Below are 24,973 nucleotides of genomic sequence, written 5' to 3'. Positions count from 1 at the left end.
CAGTCTAAGCCTCACAGCCTGGTATCTGAGGAGCAGTTGTTAAGAAACAAAGGTCTGTCACAACCTTTGGTAACTACCTTACTTTCCAGTAGAAAACTAGCGACCAGAAAAATCTAAGCAAAATTTTGGAAAGTCTACAACTCCTTCTGTCATTCGACAAAAAGAAAGGTAAAAAATGTAGTGTCAATTCTAGAATTCCTTCAAAATGGGGCAGACAAAGGCTTGTCAGTCAGCACGCTTAAGGTGCAAATAGCCACTTTGGGAGTATTTCTAGAAAGACCAATCTCTTCTGAGCCCTTGGTTATAAGATTTTTCAAGGCGCTTACCAGATCCAGACCAACTCCGACTAAGCACTGTCCCAATTGGGATCTATCAGTGGTCCTGCAAGCCCTCACAAAGGAACCTTTTGAACCACTACAAGAAATCTCTCCGACGAATCTTACCCTTAAAACCTTATTTTTGGTTGCATTAAACTTCAGCAAGGAGAATTGGTGAGCTGCACGCCCTATCTGTTAAAAAACCCTTTTTAGCCATCTACACAGATAGGATTATACTTAAAATCGATCCGGGATTTTTGCCAAAGGTGGCGTCAGCCCACAATAGGTCGCAGGAGATCATCCTGCCAACCTTTTGCTCTAACCCTTCAGGGGAAAAAGAAAGCAAATTCCACAATTTGGATGTAAGAAGGACTTTATTACAGTATCTGGAAGTAACAAAAAACTTTCCGTCCTCGGACTCTCTGTTTATACTTTTTTTTCTGGAAAAAAAAAAGGGCCAACAAGCTTCTAAGGGGTCAATAGCTAGATGGCTTAAATCTGCTATTCTAGCAGCCTACTCTCAATCGGGGCTATCTCCCCCCGCTGGGAATTAAAGCACATTCTACCAGGGCTCAAGCCACTACATGGGCAGAAATAGCTGGTGCCACCCCAAATCAAATTTGTAAGGAGGCTACGTGGTCAAGTTACCTTACGTTTGTCCGTCATTACAGATTGGATCTTCTGTCAGCAAGTGAACAAGCTTTTGGCAGAAAGGTCTTGCACGCTGTTGTCCCGCCCTAAGTTTGTAAGTCTCTGTTATGCTCTCAAGGTGCTGTCCTGAAAGACATTAAGGGAAAAATCAAGTTGGACTTACCGGTAACTTGTTTTCCAAGATTCTTTCAGGACAGCAGCAACCCGCCCTTATTGTATTAAATTACTATGCTGTGACTAACCATATTCTGATTATGTGTTCCAGCTTGGGCCGGAGGTTCTCTATTACTACTGATAAGTGGGAAGGAGCCTCCTTTTTAAGTTTGGTGGAGGTGTGTTTCCTGTCAAGTGGGTGGAGCCACGCTCTCAAGGTGCTGTCCTGAAAGACTCTTGGAAAACAAGTTACCGGTAAGTCTAACTTGATTTTTTTTTTTTTTTTTTTTTTTAATTAATTATGGCCTAGATTGAAATATACATAAAAATATTTTTTTAGTTGCCTTTCTCTATCTGCTTTGCTGTAAAAATCCTGTTTGCAGACCCCAGTAGTTTTAAAGGGGGAAGGAAGACTGAAAAAAAACTCATAGAGCAAAGAACTAGTCACCAGTATTGCCTGTGGCCTTTCTGCTGCTGATCTGTTTCCCATTGCTGACTTATGCCCTGTTCTGCAACTCTGTATGGAGGCAACCATCTTGGTAGAGGAAGAGCTTTCCTTCCTCATGTCCGAGCCTCCAGCAAAGAACGTTGAGCGGTACAATAGTGAAGGTGACAATGGCAGTCCGAGACAGCTGTGCCTCAGATCTCACACTGCAGATATACAACTGTAGGCACAGAAGTGCCTACAGACACATACACCAGAAAGTTCACTGCTATTTTTCCCCAAACTCACCATTTCACATTTGGGGAAATATGGTGTACGTGCATGCGTGGGTAAACGCAGATGCAAAAGCAATCAACGTTTCCACATGTGTGCTACTAGCCAGAGCGGAATTTGTTTAATGTAACCGGCCAGCTTGAATACGTATTGCAATATATGCAAACCAAGAATCCTTGTTATCCTTTTATGCAAAAGTGTGCTAGAAATATGTAAGGGTCTATTGGAGCGTGCAAAGGGTTAATTAAGGTTTTTTTTTTTTGTTTTTTGTTTTTTTGTTAACCTGTAGGTTTTTTAATCTGTACCTATCTTGGTCTGAATGCAATATGAAACCCAGAATCTGTAGACAGATTCCATGGTACCAAGAGTAGCCATATGCAGTAAGTCATGGCAACACAAAACAATTTTCTTTTATTGTAGTTACACTGCTTTACATTGCTATGATATGGTGTATACCTTTTGCCATATACACAACAGAAGATGAAAACCCGGGTGTGAATAGACAGTTACAGTGAAATATGCATAATAATCGCTGTTTGCTCCAGCTTAAATCGTTTACTGACCTGTAGACTTTTAACGTGTACCTAGGCAGATATGAATATTTATTTGTATTAATGTGTTTGTGAATATTTGCTGTTCTTGTACTGAGCAAACCTGCTCACTAGGCTAACAGCTTTTCTGAGACATTGTAAATTTCCTAGCATACGTCACAGACACATTACAAAAAAGAACAATTGAAGGGTGGACATAGTGATTGCCTTGACACTGCGCACATAAGAAAATAAAGCTGGCAAAATGCCAACAAAATTTCATTTGAAAGTTTCTATTTTCTGTAGTGACGAGAAAATTCAAAGGAGCAGAATGGAAAATAAAATGTGGAATGGAAAGTGAATGTGGTTTTTGTTTGTAAAAAAAAAAACATACATTTTTGTAATGCACGTGTGATAGGCACAAATGAAACATGTTTAACATTTAGCAGATCTGGATGAAGTTTTTAAAGGGCTTTCGAATTTGACTCAATAATGACAGCATCAAAAATATGACTATTTTTTTCATAATTTCTGTATGAGCAAAACTCCACTGGTGTATGGCCAGATTAAGGCCACATGCACCCTAGGCATTTAGCCCATCCAGTCCAAGTGTTTCAGCCACCTGGGAAGCACAGATGCAGCCTATTGGTCTATGGCAGGCTGAAATACACTGCAGCTGGATGGGGTGTCGTACTTGCTTTTAAAGTGATTGTAAACATCACCTAAAGTGATTCTAAAACAACCCATTCAGTTTAAAAAATGAAAGGTGAAATATTTCTGTATAGATATAAAAAAAAAATTATGAATACCTTTTTTTTTTTTTTTTTTTTATATATTATAAGTGATCACATTCCATCTGTTCTCAGCTGCATAAGAGCTGGGGGGAGGAGAAGCAACAGTACATGGATCCTATAATGTCAGGATCCACTTAGATGCCTGACTGGCACAGCCTCTTGGTGCTCCGATGAGCGCTGGTAGGGCAGAGCAGAGTGCTGGTGACTGACAGTCACCGTCTCTCTGCTTATTGAAGTCTGAGAACTAAGCGATCAGCGAACTTTGATCGCTCAGTTCTCGGTCTTAGAGGCGACAGGGGACATATGCAGCATCAACCAATGCTGCTCCACCTATGTGGGTATGTGTGGTGTTTTTTTTGTTTTTTTTTTTTTGTTTTGTTTTTTTTAAATCCCAAACTTCTCCTTTAAGGAATGCTTCACTGTTGAGCTGATATTTCCATTTTTTTTTTTTTTAGACACGACTCTCAAAGAACCACAGGACACCACATATTCCTTTACTCTTTATGAAATTGGAACATAACTGCATTTTTATATAGCTCTGTTTTATTAAACATTGCATCAAAAAAGTTATAAAAACAATATTAACAGGTAAAAAATGAACATGGTGTGCTGTAGAAAGTCAATCATTGTTAAAAACCAGGCACATCTGCAGAACTAAATATTTTTTGACAAAGTGTTATCCCTGGATTCATAATGAACCACTATATTTAAAGACATTTGTAAAACGCACATGAATGGGGGTGAAAAATGGGAAGAGAGCCTGTCACAGTGACCGGTCTCTTGCAATCATGAAATATTCTTTGCAGCGAACTGCAGAGAACACTCTGTTGGACACTGCAGGCGTTGCACCATGGCCTACATTTTATGAATGGGGCGTACAATACAGGCGCATTGTGGAGTAAACACTGGTAGTCGCTATCTGTTATTAATGGGCATCACTTACCAACAGATAAGAATATTGGATTACAATAGTGAAGACAGATCTTTAATCTGTAAGCCCAGATTCACACTTTTCACTTTGTATCATTTTGAATGGCGCTCCATTGGCCCTGCATTTAACGCTCCACAAAATGAATGTGCTGCCCTGCCACAATGCATGGTAACATACCACAAAGGTCTGAATCCAGCAATAATCCAAAGAGGACTTGTGAGGTAGGAAACATAGCTGCAGTCTTGTTTGTGAAGCTGCACAATCCAGGGCTGTAAGCCTCATCCTTTCTTCACTAACTGGGGTGTCACTAACCTGCAACAAGCATATTGTACTTGTTTCCATGTTAAAAAAAAAAAAGATAGCCCTGGGGCTTGTATCTGCAAAAATAGATTGGCATCGCCTATGTTTGTTCTAAAAGGTCTCCTTTAAATATATATATTTTTTTCTTAACTGGTCTGACCTATCTAATATTTGTCATCTGTTATTTTGTGCCGCAGTTAAGCAGTTAATATAATTGTATTGCTTATTTCTATATTGTGTATATGATATGGAAAGAAGTCTTCAACAGGACAGTTTCAGTATATTCATTTGTTCCATTTTTGCAGACATTATTCCAACAAGAAAGAGAACCTCTCAGAACTAGACCACCTGCGGGTTTTACAGTACCATGAAGATGTGTTTGAAGCTTTGCAAAACTATTTAATAATAAACATGTTATCATCCATGATGCTTCTGTGGTCCATTCTTTTACATGAGCTGGCTATCAATAAAACCACAACCAAGGGATGCTGGAGACTACCAATTCTGATCTCCAGAAAATGCCAGTTTCCTGTAACTTATGCTCACTATTACAGAGTTTAAGTCAGCTCTTTTAAATGATTAATATATGTGCTTCAAACCACAGCAATGATTTTTTTGTTCGGTCCAAAAAAATTGCCCCCGAGTTGCACAGTACTAGATTTCCTGCAAGCAATGTCCTTCACACAGAATGGGTAGACCTTTCCATTGAACCTTCTACAAACTGTACACTATTTATTTATTTATTTAATTTATTTATTTATTTTTGAGAAAATTGCCCCTTTCCAACGCAGATAGACATCTCTGAATCTTCTTAAAGTTAAACAAGTGTTTTACCCATGCAGAGAAATTAATAGGGTCACTTCTAACTGCCTCAGGTTGGCTCTTAGAAAAGCAGGCCCTCTTGAGATATTATTTAATTTATTTATTACAGCTACTTATATAGCACCGACAATTTTATGCAGCGCTTTACATACATACACTATATTGTCAAAAGTATTGGGACGCCTGCCTTTACACACATGAACTTTAACCACTTCAGCCCCAGAAGGATTTGCCCCCTTAATGACCAGGCCATTTTTTGCGATACGCCACTGCGTCGCTTTTACTGGCAATTGCCGGTTGTGTAACGCTGTACCCAAACAAAATTGACATCCTTTTTTTTTTTCCCCACAAATAGAGCTTTCTTTTGATGGCATTTGATCACCTCTGCGGGTTTTTTAACAAAAAAAGTGACTATTTTTAAGATTTTTTTTTTTTTTTTCTTTCTGCTATAATACACATCCAAAAAATATATTCATCATCCAGTGTGTATATATATATGTGTGTGTGTGTGTGTGTGTGTGTGTGTGTGTGTGTGTGTATGTGTATGTATATATCTCATTTTGGTAAATAAAAAATTACAATGGGCATATTTTGATTGGTTTGCGAAAAAGTTATCACGTCTACAAACTATGGGTTTGATTTGGGGACTTTTATTTATTTTAATTGTTTTTACTGGTAATGGTGGGGATTTGTGATTTTTAGCAGGACTGCGACATTGTGGTGGACAAATCTGACCCAAATGACACTTTTTGGGGACCAGTGACATTATTACATTGATTAGTGCTATAATAATGCACTGATCAATGTAAAAATGATACTGGCAGGGAAGGAGTTAAAACTAGCAGGGTGATCAAGAGTTTAAGTGTGTTCCCTGGGTGTGTTCTAACTGTAGGGGGGATGGGCTACTAGGGACATGACAGAGATCGCCGTTCCAGATCACTGAGAACAGAAGATCTTTCTGGCAGAATGGGAAATCGCCTTGTTTACATAGTAGGTGAGGTCAAAAAAAGACTTAAGTCCATCAAGTCCGACCTTTGTGTGTGATTATATGTCAGTATTATATTGTATGTCCCTGTATGTTTACATAGGCGGGTCCCCGTTCTGCCTCTGTACACCGCGAATGTGGGTTGCCACACCTGCTATCTCCTGTGCAAAGACCGATGTACACCTACGGCTGTTTGCGCAGGAGAGCTAACTTGCCACAGTATAATGATGGTGGCTCGTCGGCAAGTGGTTAATGGCATCTCAGTCTTAGTCTGTAGGGTTCAATATTGAGTTGGCCCACCCTTTGCAGCTATAATGGCTTCAACTGTTCTAGTAAAGCTGTCCACAAGGTTTAGAAGTGTGTCTATGTTTGGCCATTCTTCCAGAAGCATTTGTGAGGTCAGGCACTGATGTTGGACAAGAAGGCCTCGCTCGCAGTCTCCGCTCTAATTCATCCAAATAGGTAAAATAATAAAATAACACTATAATCCCCTCCCACTTCCATTTACCATCCCAATAGGTGTTCTGTTGGGTTGAGGTCAGGACTCTGTGCAGGCTAGTCAAGTTCCTCCACCCCAAACTCGCTCATCAATCTCTTTATGGACCTTACTTTGTGAACCGGTCCAAATCATTTGGTGGAGGAGGAATTATGATGTGGGGTTGTTTTTCAGGGGTTGGGCTTGACCCCTCAGTTCCAGTGAAGGGAACTCTTAAGGCATCAGCATACCAAGACATTTTGGACAATTTCATGCTCCCAACTTTGTGGGAAGAGTTTAGGGTTGTCCTCTTCCTGTTCCAACATGACTGCTCACCAGTGCTCAATATTGAACCCTACAGAGTAAAACTGGGATACCATTTAAAGTTCATGTGCATTTAAAGGCAGGTGTCCCACTACTTTTGACAATATAGTGTATATACTGTACATTCACATGAGTTTCTGCCCTCAAGGAGCTTACAGTCTAAGGCCCCTAACTCACATTCATACATACACATACTACTGCCAATTTAGGCTTTGTCCTCTTGTCTAGTTTAGTGTGTAAAATAAAAATTAGTCAGTTCTCTTCATAGGCTCCTATCATTGTTTGAAATTGGCAGAGCGGTATACAGAGTCATGTCATTTCTTCACAGGAATCTGTAAATGAAGAATTACAAGTGCCACCACAGCAGAGCGACTCAAAGGTGTTGATCTACCAAAGGCAAATCCACTTTGCACTACAAGTGCACTTGAAAGTTTAGTAACTGTAGATCTGAGGGGAAGATCGAAATGAGGGGAAGCTCTGCCTATTTTTATCATCCAATCATGTGCAAGCAAATATGCTGTTTTTTTTTATTTTCCTTGCATGGCCCCCCTCAGATCTACAGCGACTACACTTCCAAGTGCACAGTGGATTAGCCTTTAGTAAATAACCCCCACAGTTCTTAATGCAGTGACATCATCACACTTCCTTGTAGTCCATGGATACTTCCTCCAGCGCTGTAACAGATGGTACAGACTAGAGCTGCACGATTCTGACTAAAATGAGAATCACAATTTTTTTTGCTTAGAAGATAGATGACAATTCTCTCACGATTCTCGTGGCGTAACATTATCTTTCACATTAAAACCAAAAAAATTGCGCTAACTTTACTGTTTCGTTTCTTTTTTTTTTTTTTTTTTTTTTATTCATTGAAGTTAAATATTTATTTTAACTTGAGAAACAAGTGTCAGAAAAAGATGTAGACTTTAAGTGGTTAAACTTCCTACATTTATTTACACATTGTTAAAAACTTGGCAGAATGACTGGATTTTTTCTTTACACTCAGAAGTTTATCCCTTTGATCTAAGAAGGAAGAGTTAGTCACAATGTTTCAGGTTAAAAACTTGGCAGACTGCCCGGATGTTTTCTTTTGACAACTGAGTGAGCAGATAAGTCTCTCCACTTGTTATTGGAAAGAATCGGCAAACTCTGCAATAGGGATTGTCAGGGGGGTGGAATTGAGATCATGATTTTTTTTTACCGATTAATTGTGCAACTCTAGTGCAGACCTTTAGCTGAAAGAATAGTCTGCAGTCTTGAGTATTGTGTCTGTGATCCACTAATCATGGCTGCAATGTTTTACAAGTACCAAAACAAAAACAAAAATTAATACACTTTTTTTTAAATAAATATGGTTGTATTTATTACTCTTTTTTGCAAAAGGTATAATAGCTTTTAAGTAAGTAGCTTGTATTAGCAGTATTTACTTAGTAATAATGTATGGCTGGCATTGAATCAAAAATGGCTGTCAGAAACACAGCAATCTTTCTTAAGTGCATGACAGTGCAAGTTGATTTTACCCAAGCATGCAAGTGCAGCGGTTAACTCCACAGGAGCTGCTGGATATGATAGGTTCTCTATTCTGCCAAAACTCTTTTAGTTGCATGGCCCCCAAAACCACACAACTCTAACTAAAATGATCGTATGCTACCACTCTATAAAAATGCATAGAAAATAGGTCACAAAAACTGGATGGTAGACTGAAAGGATGTATTATGGCAATAAATTAATCAATAAACAGGCAATTGAACAGGTTTGAAAATGCTGTACTAGATAACAAACACTGTCCCATAAGAGGGTAATCAACTGAACTGTATTGATGCTAAACCAAATTATAACTGATGCAAATGGAGTTAAAAGTAACAGCGATAACTAACCCCCCAAAAAATAAAGGTCCTTGTGTGCACACTGCGCATATGGTCCCAATAGTCAGTGGGCGTATGCATTCCTAATGAAGGGGTACCCCCAGAAGTAACTACAGGTATCTGGCCCCTAATTGTCAGTATTGGCAAGCTTTCGTAGGAGCCCTTCTGTAAGCTGGTGCACCTAAAGCTGTCCCATTAAGAATGTGTGGATGGCTGATGAGCTGCTAAGTAAAGAGCAGTCTCTATTGTGTTAACTGTGTGCCGCAAGGGATTAAGCTTTGTAGTTCTGCACACCACTCCTGGCATTTAACAGGCCTGGTCCCATATGCTTGGTTGTCAGCTGTCCCAAAAGTCTGTCTGCACAATCAGGTCCTCACCAATGTAGGCACACAGGACATGGGTTCCCCGGCTCTGGTCCCAAGATACTGTGGCTCAATCTCTCTACTCTCTGGGTGCTCTGGACACAGCAGCAGGTCTGCGCACTCTGGTTTCTGTGCTGCTCTCCTCTGTACTCTGTAGTAGCCTCGTTGGGGGGCACTAGCAAGTCTAAACGGCCTGTCTGTTTGCTCTGCTTTCACCTGGCAAAATTATCTCTCCAGAATTGCCCAAGAAATGACTACTCTCCTCTCTGTGCGCATGGAATCCTGAGTAGGGAAGCTCACAGCTCCATCAGCCTCATACAGCGCTCCTTGTGGACTACAAAAGAAAATTAGCACAGCCTCCACATCTAGGGGATGGTTAGCTGCAAATTATTAAGTGTTTGGGTATAAACTTTGTTGGTGAACTTTGAAAGTTTACCTTTTAAGAAGATCTTCAGAAAGACCCCTTATGCAATTCCATAGCCAATAAATAGTACATACTGTAGCTCCTCCTGTTGGAATTAGTCAATCTCCAGTTTTAGCTGTGCTTGCACATAATTTGAATGGCTGCTACTAAGCTAAGCTGGAGCTGGGAGTGGATGCACTACAGATTAAACAGGGAATGAGGGAAAGAGGACCCCCAACAGCTGCAACGGTAATGGGAGGACCTTCACCGTTTCCAAAAGGAAGAGTTATGGGAGGTTATTTGTTAAAGGTAAATCCACTTTGCACTACAAGTGCACTTGGAAGTAAAGTTGCTGTAGATCCGAGGGGGATATGCAAGGAAAATAAAAAACAGCATTTTAGCTTTCACGTGATTGGATGATAAAATCAGCAGAGCTTTCCCTCAGATTTACAGTGACTGCACTTCAAAGTGCAATTTCAAGTGCAGTTTGCACTTGTAGTATGTACTATGTTTTGGATACAGAACTGCATAGGGGGATTTTCTGAAAATCTTCAAAAAGCAGTTTAAGGTAAAAAAATCCAATGAGGGATTCAAGAAACATCCCCTTATATTAACGATAGGCTGAAAAAGTTGGGAAACATTTGCCATTTTGTTTAAATATCTTGCTATTTTCTAGGTAATTAAAAACAATTCTGCTTTCACAAAATGTAGGTAATTTTATTTTTTCTAAACAAACAGCATTAAGCACAAGATCAGCAGATACCATTTTATTATTTTTCATACAGCCTAGTATAAGTAATTGTACAACCCATAGTAACTAAAGGGAAGTGTTTAAACTCTATAGCAAAAATATATATAAAAAAATGATTTGACCTGAAGATCAGTAATAATTTAGTGCTGGATGCATGACATGCTCTGTTCACAAAACAACACATCTGTGTTTTGGGGAGTGGATATATCTTCGATATTCTGCAAGCTGATTCAAGTAAAAGTTTGAAGGCCATCTGTGTTTTTCTACAAACTCCAGTTCTTCAGCTGAATGACAAAAGAAGAAAATGCTGTCTCAGAATGTTTACAGGCAGAGGCAAGTCTAACATCAGGAAAGATGAACAAATGGAATTAGACATGGCTGCTTCTACCCAGGTAAATTAGGCATGACTGTTTTTAGCATGATAAAATGTAAGAACTTTTATTACTCGGGTTAACCAAGGAGTGACTTGTCTGACAGTACCTCGGCAGTTCCTTGTCTTTTTTAGACTTAGCCCGGGTTCACACCTATGCGAATTAGATGTGCGTTTCCCCACATCTTTTTCGCATAGTAGGAGAATGTGACTGGCTCCCTATGGAGCCTGTTCACATATCTCCAGGGCATCTGCGGAGCGCACTGCACAAAAACGCTGTGCGTCTTTGGCTCCATTTCAGGGCCGAATTCAGGCATAGAATCGGCCCTGATTCGTCCCTGAAACAGGGACGCACAGCGCTCCTGTGCGATCCGCAGCCCGTTATAGTGTGAACCAGGGCTAAAAAAAAATCTGCATCCCATCATTGTGGACAGTACAGAGATCACCAGAGGAAAGGATATATTGGCTTAGTATTTTAATGGAGAAAGAACAATTTGGACTGGAAACCCTGCAGATAACCTTACCATCTCTCACACTCTCCTTGGTAAAAGGAGGCATGTGAAGGGATCTGGAATGCACCTTGGCTCCTTTAGGACAGTGGTTCTTAACCTTAGTCCTCAGGTACCCCCAACAGGCCATGTTTTGGGAATTTCTCATAGATAAAAAAAGCTGTCCAAAATGCCAAGATAAAGGAAAACCTGCAAACGTGGCCTGTTGGGGGTACTTGAGGACTGAGGGTGAGAATCACTGCTTTAGGACATCATGATATTACTTCACTGTATCTGTGTCATTGCCTCTCTGCAACAGCCTGCACTCATCCAAACTTATGAGGCCCAGAGAACAGTAAATAGGTGCTTTTCCAAATTTTCACAACATGCTATCAGTGTAATCTAAAAGCAAAAATGGTTTAACAAACACTCACAGCACTACACCTCCAGCACTGGCATAAATTTAGATCATGAATCCTCTTAAGGGGTTCCCTGCACAGTCTATGCTATTTGTGATTGGTGGTTTTTCCTCTGAAAAAAGAACACCATTGTGCATGCTGTGGTGTGGCATAGTGTAGCAATGACCTGGGGAGAAAGAAGTTGTCTCTTTGGGTGGGTAGTTGCCATGAAGAGAGGAGTTTTCAGAGGTCACCTAAAAGGCAGCCAGAGTAGGAGATGGCTGACACTTTTGGATGACCACTTTGAATGGATGTAGGAGATAGACGGCTGTAGATAAACAGTATTACGCTATGGTGATCCTTTCTTGTTCTGGGAACATCTGAATACCACCATATTCCATCCTATTACGGTCTGTGACTGGCGGGGTTGGCGGTCCCTATGCTGATCATCTAGAAGGGTTTTTCCTGGAATCTTCCTGTGGCCCCTCATTTGGATAAAGGCCCTGGCCAGGTATAGGTCGTAAGCATTTATAGCTTGCCATCTGGTAAGCAAGCATTTTTTATGGTTTATCACTGGTGGTGCGGTGGAGGACGAAATTCACTATTTTGGACTGTATTTTTAACCTTTTGGCTGATCCTTGAAGCACTACCTACCCACATTTATGGACATTTCATATTGCTTTTTATACTGTTGATTGCAATATCACTGGTGTATGCTTTGTGATTTTACGTTTATTTAGCGCTGCTACCCATTGCTTATTTATGCAGAATAAATGGTTTAGAGAGATTGCTCCTGTTCATGCTATAACACCTAAAGTGTGACATTAAAGGTACCTGATGTCTGTGCCACAGTTTCTACTTTTTATAAACTAAAAAAAAAAAAAAAAAGATAATAATGTAGTGGATGGGCATCTTGATGGGACACAGTGTGCGGGGATGGGGACAATTGTGGGTACTCACTCAGGTTGAACTGGATGGACTGGTGTCTTTATTCAACCTTAGTAACTATATTTAACAAATGAATTGATTTAACTTTTTTGCACCATAAAGATGGTCTATCTAACAATAATAAGGGGAAGGTGTTGACAAAGGGATTGATGTACTAAAACTGGAGAGTGCAAAATCTGGTGCAGGGCTACATAGAAATCAGCTTCAAGGTTATTTTTTTTTGTCAAAGCTTAATTGAACAAGCTGAAGGTAGAAGCTGATTGGCTACCATGCACAGATGCACCAGAGTTTCCACTCACCAGTTTTAATAAATCAACCCCAAAGGCTAAGGAGAGATTGAAAATGCATAGCCTCTCTGTCAAAGTCTGGGAAGAAGTAGAATGGAGAGAACTTGGGAATAGTCAATCAAATCTTCTGACCTGCCAAAAAAATTGCCTATGCGGCTGCGATTTGCAGTATGGAGTCCAGCGTGTTTCTGTTCACTGATTCAGGTGCAGATTTTTACCCAAATTCGCACCTGAAAACTGGACCCAAAAAACACTTTTCAAAACCGCACTGCGCCCGCTTGGCACATGTGTGAACCAGCTTACATTCAAATGTTATATGTATTGAATGCGGTTAAAAATGCATACAATTTGCATATATGTGAATTCAGTGTCGGAGACAAAGAAAAAGCGTTTTTTTTTCTTCTTTTAATTGTTCTGACCTAAATGGGCACTAGTGAAGTGCTGATAAACCTGTAGACTAAAAAAGTTGTAATCATTGACAAAAGAAGTATTCTGGGTGGGGAGCAATGAGGAAAGCATGTGGCCCTAAAACATGGGGTATCTGCTGCTGTCGTGGGGTGCTAATGGAGATCAAAAAAGGGAAAGACAAAGGGGCGCCAATGGCCTCATAGCATAGTTATGTCTATATTGTAAATATAGATTAAAAAAAATATATAGGTAATGCCCTCACAAAGGTATGGGGGGGATGGGGGTACAGGCATTGAGCATGCAAGGAGTCTGTGTCCAGAGCCTGATCCACAGAGGAGAGCTAATCAGCTGCCACTGGTGTGTAGATATACACTGTAGCTGGATGCTGAAGAGAGCAGCTCCTGTCTGTACTGCTGCTAGTATCCTGTTCGGATCTCCTCTTTTCAGTGACGGGGCGCAATGGATTGTGGGATATGAGTTTGGAGAAGAACCTGCTCTTCATTAGTCTCTTTGACAGCTGCCTCTGGGATGGTTTTATACTGCTCACAATATGATTAACCCTTAAAAAAGAACTTTGTTAAAATAGTCAGGGACGGCTGGTCATAAGATGGCCCAGATCTGCACCACTTAGGATTGTGGATTTTGGGAGAATCCAGGAATAACACAGCAGGTGATAAAGGACCATTGGCAGCAAATTCTCTCTCTCCTGTAGACTGCGCTCTGGACACAAACTCATTGCATGCTCAATGCCTGCTAATACCCTCCCCTTCCTTTGTGAGTACATTATCTATATTTGTATATTCTATATTTACAATAAAAACATGAATACTCTATGAGGCCATTGGCGCCTCTCACTTTCCCTTTTTTGTCTTTCAGCATCCAGTCTCCCAGCCATTGTTTCAGGTGGCAGCACAACCCAATAGCTAGCTGGTCTTTATTTAGTACACAGCTATTACCTCTAAGATCTGGATTTAGTTCTTGTTTTTATTATTATTACCTTTATATACTTGTCTTTCATGATACCTATATTAACCCCTTGGCACCAGCCGTACACAAATATGCAGCCTCTCGGTGCCTGGGCCTTGGCACCGAGAGGCTGCATATTTGCATGGATTGCGGTCAATTCTGCTGTGCTGAGAGTGCGTGTCCTTTGCGCTCCCATGATAGTTACTGGCACCTAACCGACAACCAGTCATGATGATCACATGATCTTAAACCCTACCCCGTCTCCCGGAATCACAAACCTATAGAAGGGCCGGGAGGTGTCTGCGTGAGGAGGTTAAGACTTGGTCCACCTAGTAATAACCCTCTAATATACTGAAGCTGGCTACTTGGTAACATCCAATGCGACAATTCTTTATTGGTTACACAGCAAGATACAATAATAACACACTAATGCGTTTTGGCTGAAGCCTCAAGCCTCGTACACAAGGGCCAAATGTTTGGAGACATCAGCCAGTCCCAAAAAGAAAAGCCGACATTTGGCCGTATGCACGTCAGCTTGTCTGACAGAAGCCGACCATTTGGACAAGCATGCTGGAAAACCAACAACCAACGGACTCCCGATCAGTCAATGGTGGAGAGTGTTGATCGGAGCAGGGTCGGTGCTACCACTAGGCGGACTAGGCAGCCACCTAGGGCGCACTCCCGCCTAGGACGCTGCCATGACTGCTGGTTTCCCTACTCTCTGCCGGAAGGAGGGGGCACCGAGAGCTTGTCAGTGCCTCGTTTTCGGTAGTCCGGGGTGTGGGAGGAAGGTGTCGGTCTCCTCTCCTCCAGATATCACTCCAGCTGGCTTTCCCCTAACACCAGCACTTTCTTCTCCAGGGTCAGGGAGCTCCAGTACACCATCTTCCTCTGGGAGGGAGACAGGGTCCAGCAGATACATATCCTGGCGCGGGGGAAGGGGGCATGGCACAGGTCATGGTGCAGAAGGAAGGAGGCTTGCTGTGCCAGTTAGCTTCACCCCCTCTCTGTGCCTGTCAGCACCCAAGCTGTACCCCAAGAGCAGAGGCGGCTCTCTAATTAGGCAAATAAGTTGACCGCCTAAGGCCTTCCTCTCCCAGGGGGATCACGGCTACCTAATATGCCTAACGCGTGTGTGGGAGTTGCAGGGAATGTTCCCCGGTCGGTGTCCTCGTCTTGCATCCGGGGCTGCAACTCGTTTTCCCCACCCAGGGGTGGACTGTCACTGACCACTGCCCAAGGTCGGAGGGTCAGTGGGTGGAACTATGTAGACCTCTCCCCCGGCTCCTCCCTCCTGCCGTGCACCGCGGATCTCTGACTCCGGCTATGTGCAGAACTTGGATAATGCCTGCAGTGGCTGAGCAGCTCCCCTGGCTCCCCGATCTCCTCTGCAGGCTGGACGATCTGAAATGGAGGAGGACCTGTCAGAGCTGATGCCCGGCGATCATCCAGGAGCCAGTCTGCAACTAACAGCCTCAAAACGTACAGTCCTGCCCGTGCCCGACACTGACACATCCCAACTTGTGATGTCACCTCCTGACTGAGGGCGCCCCGAGAATTACCGCTGCCTTCCACCCCTGTGACCTCACACACACTGCCCTGAGTGATGATATGCATGCTATCCGGCATATGCCACCTACTGACCCCATGCTATCATAATTATCCTCCTCATCCCCCTGTACCTGGCATCCTACCTCCTGTAATACTTCCCACTGTCCACTTTTTTTTTGGGGGGGGGGGGGCAGCAAGTAGCTGGTCTTGCCTAGGGTGAAAATTAGTCAAACACCAGCCATGGATCTGAGTGTTCTGGCTGGGGGGGGGGGGTCCTCTAAGTGACATATCACAAAAATTATATAGATCAGCATCTCTAACCAAAATAAAAACATTTAAACGAAATATTGCTGCGCTCTCAACAATGGTGTTAATGGAAACATATCTGTTATATTTTATTTAAACGTCCACCTAGTGCATGCGTATCGCAAAAGGTTACCCACTATTGTGGTATTGAATGTTTGTTACCATTTATTTCCTACACTATCTCCGCTTGTAGAAGTTTTTTATACATGTTCCACATAAGCCACATAGGCCCTCTAGTGGTCACACTTACAATTGTTTGCCCATCAGAGCTCAGGAGTTTGCACCCTTAGCAATTTTCAGCTTGTGTTTTTTATCTGCTAATGAGCATCCTAGTGAAAAATCTCACTCTGTATTTCTCGCCATAATACAGAGAAAGCTCTCTCTTGTGTAGCCAGTCTCCACAACCAATATGCTGGTCCTCAACTATTTGAATAAAATTTCTTCCATAATATGTTATAAGTAAATTCTTATGTAAAGGATATATATTAAAAGTACCTGAAAGATCTTGGAAGTCCAACTTCTGACTGAAGATTAAATAGTGTGCAGCAATAAAATAGAGCAGCCAAGTGTACAGACATTCGGAGTTATAAAACTACAATAAAGGGTAAAACAATAATTATTACAATATAAGGTCATATGGTATAGTATATATGCATATTTTTCAGTTACACATTGTAAGATGCATTAGTCATGTGCCATGGTGACCCTCTTGCCACCTCATGTTTCTGGAGCTTATGACTGCTTGGATGCCAACCCACAGAAGCAGGAGGCTACTTGATCTGGTGTCAGAGTACCCAAAGATTAGTCATAATGCCTTCTCAAAAGCATGTGATGAACATAAACTAAGTCTTCCGACACTGTGAGATTTCAAAGGTTAGGTACAATACTGATTGCACTGATCAAAGCCAATTTGGTTACATGATCTCTAATGAAATGCACTGTCAGAGTGCAGGCAGAACCACAAGCAACTCAGATGAACAGCTAGGGTTTGCTCCAATAGCAATCGCAGATTGATTTTTGACTTGCTACGTAACAGTATGTATTTTAGAACTCTCCCTAACTATTCTAAGCAGTACTTTTTCTTGTTCAGTTTTTCATTGGTTTTCAGGTACAGGCAATGTCATATCACATACGAGTAGCATGTCAGGAGCCTTGCTCCCTGGTGGATCAGCATAGAGGTCCTACTCCTTCAGGGGGTGGACTAAAAGCACACCCTTAAGTGCACTTTTTAGTGTGTTTGCACATGCACATTTTTTGTTCACATACTGTTTTTTTCTGTTTAGGTTTTTGTACCAGCGCAGAAAAAAAAAAAAGAAAGAAAAAAAAGCATGGTTGCTAAGTTACAATAAAAAATTGTAGTCCCTTCCAGGAGTACCCTTTCATTAGAAATGCACACCCACCTACTATTGGGGCCATATGCGTAGTGTGCACACACTACGTGCAACAAACAGAACAGGTATTTCACATTAACTAAGAGGAAACTATTTGATGGTTAAAATTGACTTAAAATTGACTGAAATTGTACAGATCTGCTGTCACAAAGAGACAGGAGGTCTTAAAGCCCGCTGGAAGGTAATGAGAGGTCCATAGTCTCAGGATAGCTTGAGACCTTTTAACCTTTAACCTTTTAAGTCTATGAGGTGCGCTTGGATCTTCTCATGCAAGAGACATTGTTGATTGTAGACTTGGTGTCACCCAAGGATGGGGAACGTGATTGCCATGCTTTTGCAATTGTCTGTTTTGCTGCTCTGAAAATGTGCAGCAGCAGTTTAAAAGTATGTTTGTTTATTTCCAGTGGCTTAATATGTTTGTTACCCTAAAAAAAAAAAAAAATCCTGTTCCCTGAAAGCATGAATACAGCACAGTGCTTGTGCTGTGTAATTGGGCCCTTTTCTATCACCTAAAATACCTGGCCGATCCTGCCTGGCTATACTCTCCCCCCTGTAAACTGACCACGGTTTAGCATGGCTGCTGAGCCCTGACACCGTGGTCTGTTTACATGCCTCCGTCATCCACAGCCCTCCTCTGTCTTTCTCTGTCATCCTCTCCCCCCTCCCTCCCTGCCTGTCTGCTGTGTGTCAGTGCCTGCCCCCTCTTCTCCTGCTGCTATCATAACTACCATGAAAAGATCCCATCCCCTCCTTAACATAACATTATGTGCCCCTGTGTCTGTGTTAAAAAAGCTGCCAATCTGTACCTATATCAGATCGTCTCCTGGCTCTCACGTGACTCCTCAACTCTCTCTCCTCTGTCCTCCCTGGCTGCTGCAGCGGGAGTGCTTGGCTCCACCTGCTATAGCCGGGCAGAGGAGAGAGCCGAGTAGTCACATGAGCATCAGGATACTCTCTGATATAGGTACAAATCGGCAGCTGTTTTATATAACACAGACACAGGGGCACATAATGTTAATTTACAGAGAGGATGGGATGTTTTTATTGTAGTGGCTTAACAACCACTTTAAGGTTTAACAGTGCATATTGGTTTGGGAATGGGATAGAGTTGGAGAGTTCCGAGATCATCCGCTAAATAGGGAATCAGGGCATGACCACCAAATGTGAAAGAATGAGCCAATCTGTCCACAGTTTCGAAAAGCTTCCTGGATTGTAGTGAGCCACTTTATAAAAGAGACGAGATGCCATCTAAGACTTAATAGTTACACTCAACTGCCAGAGCATTGGTAGAGCATGATTTGGTGGTATCTCAAATTTGGGTCCAGTCTTAGGCATCCAATTCTATGTCAAGATCTGATGACCATTTTTCAATGTAGGTGGAAGGCCATTGATATAAGGATGCCATAAGTTGTGAGTAAAGAAAGTAGATCAATCCAAGTGCATGTGGGTCTGAGGAGCATTTGGATTCAAAGGGTGTAAGCATCCTGGGTCCCTTAGGTATCGCATTTTAAACCCCTTTCACACTGGCGTTTCATTTATCCAAGTATTTCTATGAGCAAGTGGATGACAGTTCTTAAATAACAAATGGCCTGGTATAGATTGGGGGGGGGGGGGGCACGCTTTTTTTTCCCCGCAATGTTTTTATTGCCAGGCAATAGTTTTTTACATTCAGCTGTCAGCGGGGTACCCGCTGACAGCTGATGACTCATCGGTTGTTAAGGATGCGGCGGCTGGCTTGGCAGACCACTCCTTAGCAACCAGCTATTCTTCAAATAGAATTTGAAAATTGATCGACCGATTCAAATTCTAATCGTTACAAAAATTCGATATTTGTTAGAAAATGGATGTAAAAACTTTAGTCCGGATCCGTTTTTCATCCGATTTTCTAACAAAAAAAGAAACCTGACTGAACAGATGAAGAAAAACGGAACACCCGTGTGAAAGGTGTGGTTTGTAAGAAGTGTTTTATCTGTAGATATGGGAAGAGTTCATTATATGGGAGGTCTTTTTCTTGTTGCTATGTAGTCATTTTTATTCATCTACACATTATTGGGTGTAAAAAGTGAACAGGTTCACTTCATTGCACACTTTAGCAAATCAGAGCTCCTAGGTTTCCTTTCAGACAAATATTCTATCAGCTCTTGGTTTATTAACTGCTTTGTGCTTGAAAGTATCAATGCACCAGGCTAAAACACGCCTTAGATCAGGCCAAAGTTCTATATGAAGTGGGAAAAAAGTTGCAAATTGTAATCATAAATGTGCCTGAATATATACTAAAATGTTGAAGAAATGTTTCCATGCATACAATTGCAGAATCAACAGTGAAATAATACAAATCTGTAAATAAGAACTAGTCAACTCTGTCTATAAAAAGGGACGTACTAAACTGCATATTGGGATGATGGGATGATTGGATTATTGGCTGCAATACTGAGAACTCTCACTAGATGTCAGTGTACTTTATACACATATATTCTGTATGGTAATGACTCTGTTGTTTCTCAAAATATGTTATTCTTTCCTGCAGTGCTTGATACAATGTTGCAAGAAGCAGTTGCTAATGTTTAACTGTTCACTTGCTGATATATATATGGAGATGTGCAACAGAATCATTGTAAATTATACAGAAGTAATGGAAAAATTACATTTGAACTGTTTTTGATGGGAATATGGGTAGAATTATTATTTCTCATGGGGTTTATGGGAGGAATATCATGTTAACACCTGACAATGAACACATTTAACCCATTTCTGATAAGAATATGCATATAATTATTTTTCTACATGGAGATTATGGGTGGAATATTATAGTTAAACATACATAGAACATATTAAACCCATTTCTGATAAGAATATGCATACAATTATTTTTCTACATGGAGATTATGGGTGGAATATTATAGTTAAACATACATAGGAACATATTAAACCCATTTCTGATAAGAATATGCATATAATTATTTTTCTACATGGGGATTATGGTTGGAATATTATAGTTTAACATACATAGGAACATATTCAACCCATTTCATAGGGTTAAACAAATATTTAGCTGTATAGAATGACAGAGATCACAGTAAACCTCTGTGCACCTCCACTACAGAAATAGTATTACAGCTGAAATTAAAAATTTTGAACAACGTAAAATTGGGAATGTTGCACCTAACAAAAATAGGAGGTAGAATTTTTTTTTTTTTTTTTTACTATAGTAATGTATTATGCAATTTAAAATTTAGTCCAAAAAGAAAAACTAGAACAAGGGATAGCTATGGAAAAAAAAACACTAATGAGATGCATACAGTCTGAAAATTGTACCCAAACATACCAAAATGTAACCTTTACTAAATATCAAATCTAGCAATGATTTAAACATACAAGACATACACATACCCTCAAAAAATAATGAGAACTACAGCAGGGACTTGCCATAAAAAAAGTAAAAAAAAATTAAAAAATCATAGCCATGGTGGCAGTGGAACATCAAGGAGCTATTGTAAATTCTAAATTCTAATCCTTTCTTTTCTTAGGTATACCCAGTTTCTTGGAAAATGTTGTCATACATCTTAATGGTTTCCTGTGTCAAATAACAGTGCAGCCAAAAGGTTTCAAAGTGCAAGATTGTAATTTTATTTCTCATTTATATAATTGATTTGGACAGATCTGGAATATCTGAATTTAGACTCTGTGTCCACACAAATTTCAGGGAGTTTTCACAATGAGGACACAGTATAAAAACTAGACTTTTACTGATGCTATAACACCAGAGATAGTCGGTTTCCTTCCATACGCCAAAGACATCTGAATTTGCTCCACTCAAAATTGGCCCTAGTATGTGTATGTATGATTGTGAGTTAAATGACCTTAGATTGTGAGCTACTGATGTGAATATGCAATGGGGTTGATTTATTAAAGGCAAATCTACTTTGCACTTGGAAGTGCACTTGGAAGTGCAGTTGCTGTAGATCACTGTAGATCTGAGGGGAAGCTCTGCTGATTTTATCCAATCATGTGCAAGCTAAAATGCTGTTTTTTTATTTCCCTTACATGTCCCCCTTGGATCTACAGCGACTTTACTTCCAAGTGCACTTGTAGTGAAAAATGGATTTGCCTTTAGTAAATAACCCCCAATTTGTATTAAAGCACTGCATTATTTTTGGCGCTATATAAATGCCTGTAATAAATAATAAAAATAAGTTGCATTGAGACCCTCTTAATGAAATAGATTTATTATACCTGGCTTGTCATATACAGAATTACGGGCAGGAAGTATCAGACAATACCTTGGCTTTTTTCAGCAGACTGACCACACTTAGGCTTGACGATGACAGTTCCCTGCTTGGCATGCTCTGAAGCTGAGTGATGATAAAATGTTCACATGCATGTTGTAATCGAGACACCTGGTACATCTCAGAGCAAATCATCAGGGACATGGCTTGTAGAATGCTGGCTGATAAAGGATGTAGAATGAGAGATCATCAGCACATTATACCAGAAATAGGACATAACTTGTACATCAAATGTGTGAGCCATTACTTGGTGAAACATGACCCCATCATAGAAACAATAATACCGTACACAGGGTCCGCATATATTGATGTTGGCTAACATGATGTTATTAACATATGCAGCTCTATTTTTTTCAGATTTAAACAAAATTATCTGAGCTAGTCTAGAAAAAATGGCAACTTTCAAAATAATAATATGAACTTTTGAAGAACTTTTTACATTTTTAACTCCTTGGACCATAACTGGGTTGTCCATATTAAATTTATAAATAGCAAACATTCACAAGAAATGCATGCCTTTTTGTTATAATGAAAGCTGTATAACCCATTATGCTTAAGTTTTCCTTTATAATTGGATGGTGGTTGTTTGCAACTATACAGCTGCAAGACAAACTAGACAGTAGTATGTTTTCAGTAAGTACTTTTTAAAAAATAATTTCAACATTTATTCAAGCATAATTTTTGACAAAACGTTCAGTGTTACTTGCTTGTTGTTCTATATACAGACTGACATACACACCCATACAGTGTATACATCTATTTATGTATATGCAGATTTGTAAATGCTCCCTCTAGTGGTTATATGTATAGCTGGACACAAACTAGTTTTTTTTCAAAAACAAAAATACAGTATACTGCAGCTTACCAGTCATTAGATATTGTGGCTGCACTAGGGCTTGTTTACACTTGCGGTCAGGGGGCAGTAAAAATAGGCTGTAGAGCCACGGTGTTACCTCCCCCTGACCACTGAAAATAACACTGAAGCCAGATAAAATTGTACATATGCTGCAACAAAGATCATATCCCCGATGAGCAGCACCACTGCCAATGGGGTCCATTCAAGTGAATGGGGCCACGCCACAACCTGAGCCAAATGATAGGTATGTGGTTGTGGCACACGATTTGCATTCAAAAACCCCATTCAGCTGTAAATAAATAAATAAAAGGTATTCAGGAGGCAACAGTATCAACCACTCCTGTATCACTCTCTGAAAAGTGATCCACTACACATCTCTCCCCCAACGCCCCCCCCTCACCCCCAGAACATTCCGATCAGCACTCTCAGCCAGTGGCTGGTCGGCTGCTGGTCTTCCAGCATGCATGTCCGACAGAAGCCGGCCAGCTGCTGTCAGACCGGCTGCCATACGCACAGGCTGAATGTCGGTTGGTTTTTATTGAATTGGCCGATGTCACCCAACATTCGGCCTGTGTGTTCTAGTTTTCTTTTTTAAGGTTTTTTTTCTATTTATTTTCACCTGCCACATACATCTTATCCATAAGCAGCTACCTCCAGTGTATCTATGAAGGGCAGTATGGTTGCCATCCAGGTTGGATTTTAACTCTAAATTTTTGTTCTTGATTTTAGATATGCTTTAAAGTGCAACCCCACACTGTGTACTCTATCTTGCCAACTCTTTTTAACATTCCTAATCTTTATTGCAGCTCTTGCAAACACCCAAATTGATTGGTACCTGCACTTGGCCATGCATGCCTCCTTCTTCCCTCTGAAAGTGCTCGGGCCTGCTGACCAGTCTTTCAAGCTCTGAGCTGCACAGTCTTGCACAATGCTGGGTGTGAGTTGTCACCATGCAATATGAACCTGACAAACAGAGGTCCCCACAGGGACCTCTGTTTATTAAAGGCTGATGGGCTAAACATTCAGCTATCCATGTCTCCTTCTCCCCTCTGAAAGCGCTCAGGCCTGCTGCCCAACACTGAGCACTGGCTTTGTGGGAGGGCAGGAGGAGCATGCACATGTGCTTCATACCTAGAGATGCACCAATGTTCACTGGCTCTGCAATGCAGACTGAAGTTGCTGACAGGTTTATTTTAATAACTGTTTGTTTAAACTCACAAGCCAGGCACATTAGGTCAAGTAAAACCTAATGTGCTTCCTGTAAATAGACATTTTCTGACCTTTGGGATTCTTATATTAAGGTAGTCAGGGGTGCTCAATATTGTACATTGAGACATCCCTGTGACTGTGCCACCAGTTCCTCACTATTCTATATAGAAGAACAAAGCACTACATTGTACCACTGTCACTGGGCTTGATTTGCAGGTATTTCCCCTAGGAGATATCCCCCTCTATTGCCAGCTCTAGACTTGTATAATGAGAGAGGAGCAGTTCAGTACAGTCACTGGGCAGTACTACTGAGCAACACGCAGAGCCTGCATATGTGATTTGCAAATAACTCTTCCTTTTGCATAATATACATAAAAAAAGTAAAAAAAATAGTAATCCTTGATAGGGTTGCCATATATAGATTACATCCACATACCTCCTAACTTTTTGAGATGGGAATGAGAGGCTCTAATCAGAAACAGTATGCAGACATAGGACACACCCCTTGCCACACCCCCTTAAAAGGAGAATTGTACAAAAAAACAAGATTGGTTAAAGCAGAGTTCCACCCATTTTATACACTTCCTCTCTATGGTATCCCCTGTGAGCATCCTTTTCGCAATAGAAATTCTTTTTTTTTTTTTAAAGAAAATACCTTTATCTTCTTTCTCCTGCACTTCCGGCAGTCCCCGCCTAGGCAACTGCATCACTAGGCGATTCGCAAGGGCTCCTGGGATAGCGGCGTCATGCATTCTAGGAGTCCTTGCGAATCGCCTAGTGACGAAATCTCGCGATGATTGACGGGAACGTCTGCCGGCACCGCTATGGCAACGTGTTAGGACTCAGGAGGAAGGAGCACTGCGCGGTGGCATTACTGCACAGACGCGAGATTGGGAGGTGCATGCTGGGTAGCTAGCTGCACCGATTCCCGGAAATAGATAGAAGAGGGCTTCAGATGCCCACAGTGGAGATGGACCCTGTCAGCTTCCGAGATCCAGATACTTTTATTAAATTCAAACATAACATGAATAGCACTATCTAAAGATTGCATATAGAGTGAATCAAGTTAGAGTGGAGTCTTAAAAAAAAATCGAATTGGGGGACTGGAACTCCGCTTTAAACCCACAAGTG

At 41.0% G+C, this 24,973-nt stretch overlaps 2 protein-coding genes across 3 annotated transcripts in view; one reads left to right on the top strand and one right to left on the bottom strand.

The window, feature by feature from the left end:
- GLRX (glutaredoxin) overlaps positions 1-4,818 on the top strand; it is a 30,506-nt gene extending 25,688 nt beyond the window's left edge. Inside the window, exon 3 of one of the 2 annotated variants that reach the window (XM_073624532.1) lies at positions 4,700-4,818. The gene's annotated coding sequence lies outside the window, so the exon portion shown is untranslated. Of the gene's footprint in view, positions 1-3,618; positions 3,638-4,699 lie in introns of those variants that run through there. The other variant, XM_073624533.1, reaches the window with a different exon arrangement.
- A 305-nt stretch (positions 4,819-5,123) lies between these two features.
- Positions 5,124-24,973, bottom strand: part of RHOBTB3 (Rho related BTB domain containing 3) — an 80,051-nt gene continuing 60,201 nt past the window's right edge. The window contains exons 10-12 of the mRNA XM_073624531.1: positions 21,772-21,938; positions 16,596-16,692; positions 5,124-10,662 (exon numbers count right to left, since the gene is read on the bottom strand). Of these exons, the coding sequence (XP_073480632.1) occupies positions 10,547-10,662; positions 16,596-16,692; positions 21,772-21,938 (380 nt within the window). The 3' untranslated portion in view covers positions 5,124-10,546. The remainder of the gene's footprint in view (positions 10,663-16,595; positions 16,693-21,771; positions 21,939-24,973) is intronic.

The sequence above is a fragment of the Aquarana catesbeiana genome, linkage group LG01, assembly GCF_042186555.1.
Source record: "Aquarana catesbeiana isolate 2022-GZ linkage group LG01, ASM4218655v1, whole genome shotgun sequence".
NCBI lineage: Eukaryota > Metazoa > Chordata > Amphibia > Anura > Ranidae > Aquarana > Aquarana catesbeiana.
The sequence above is the reverse complement of the archived record's forward strand: the minus strand, read 5'-3'. Positions and strand labels throughout refer to the sequence as shown.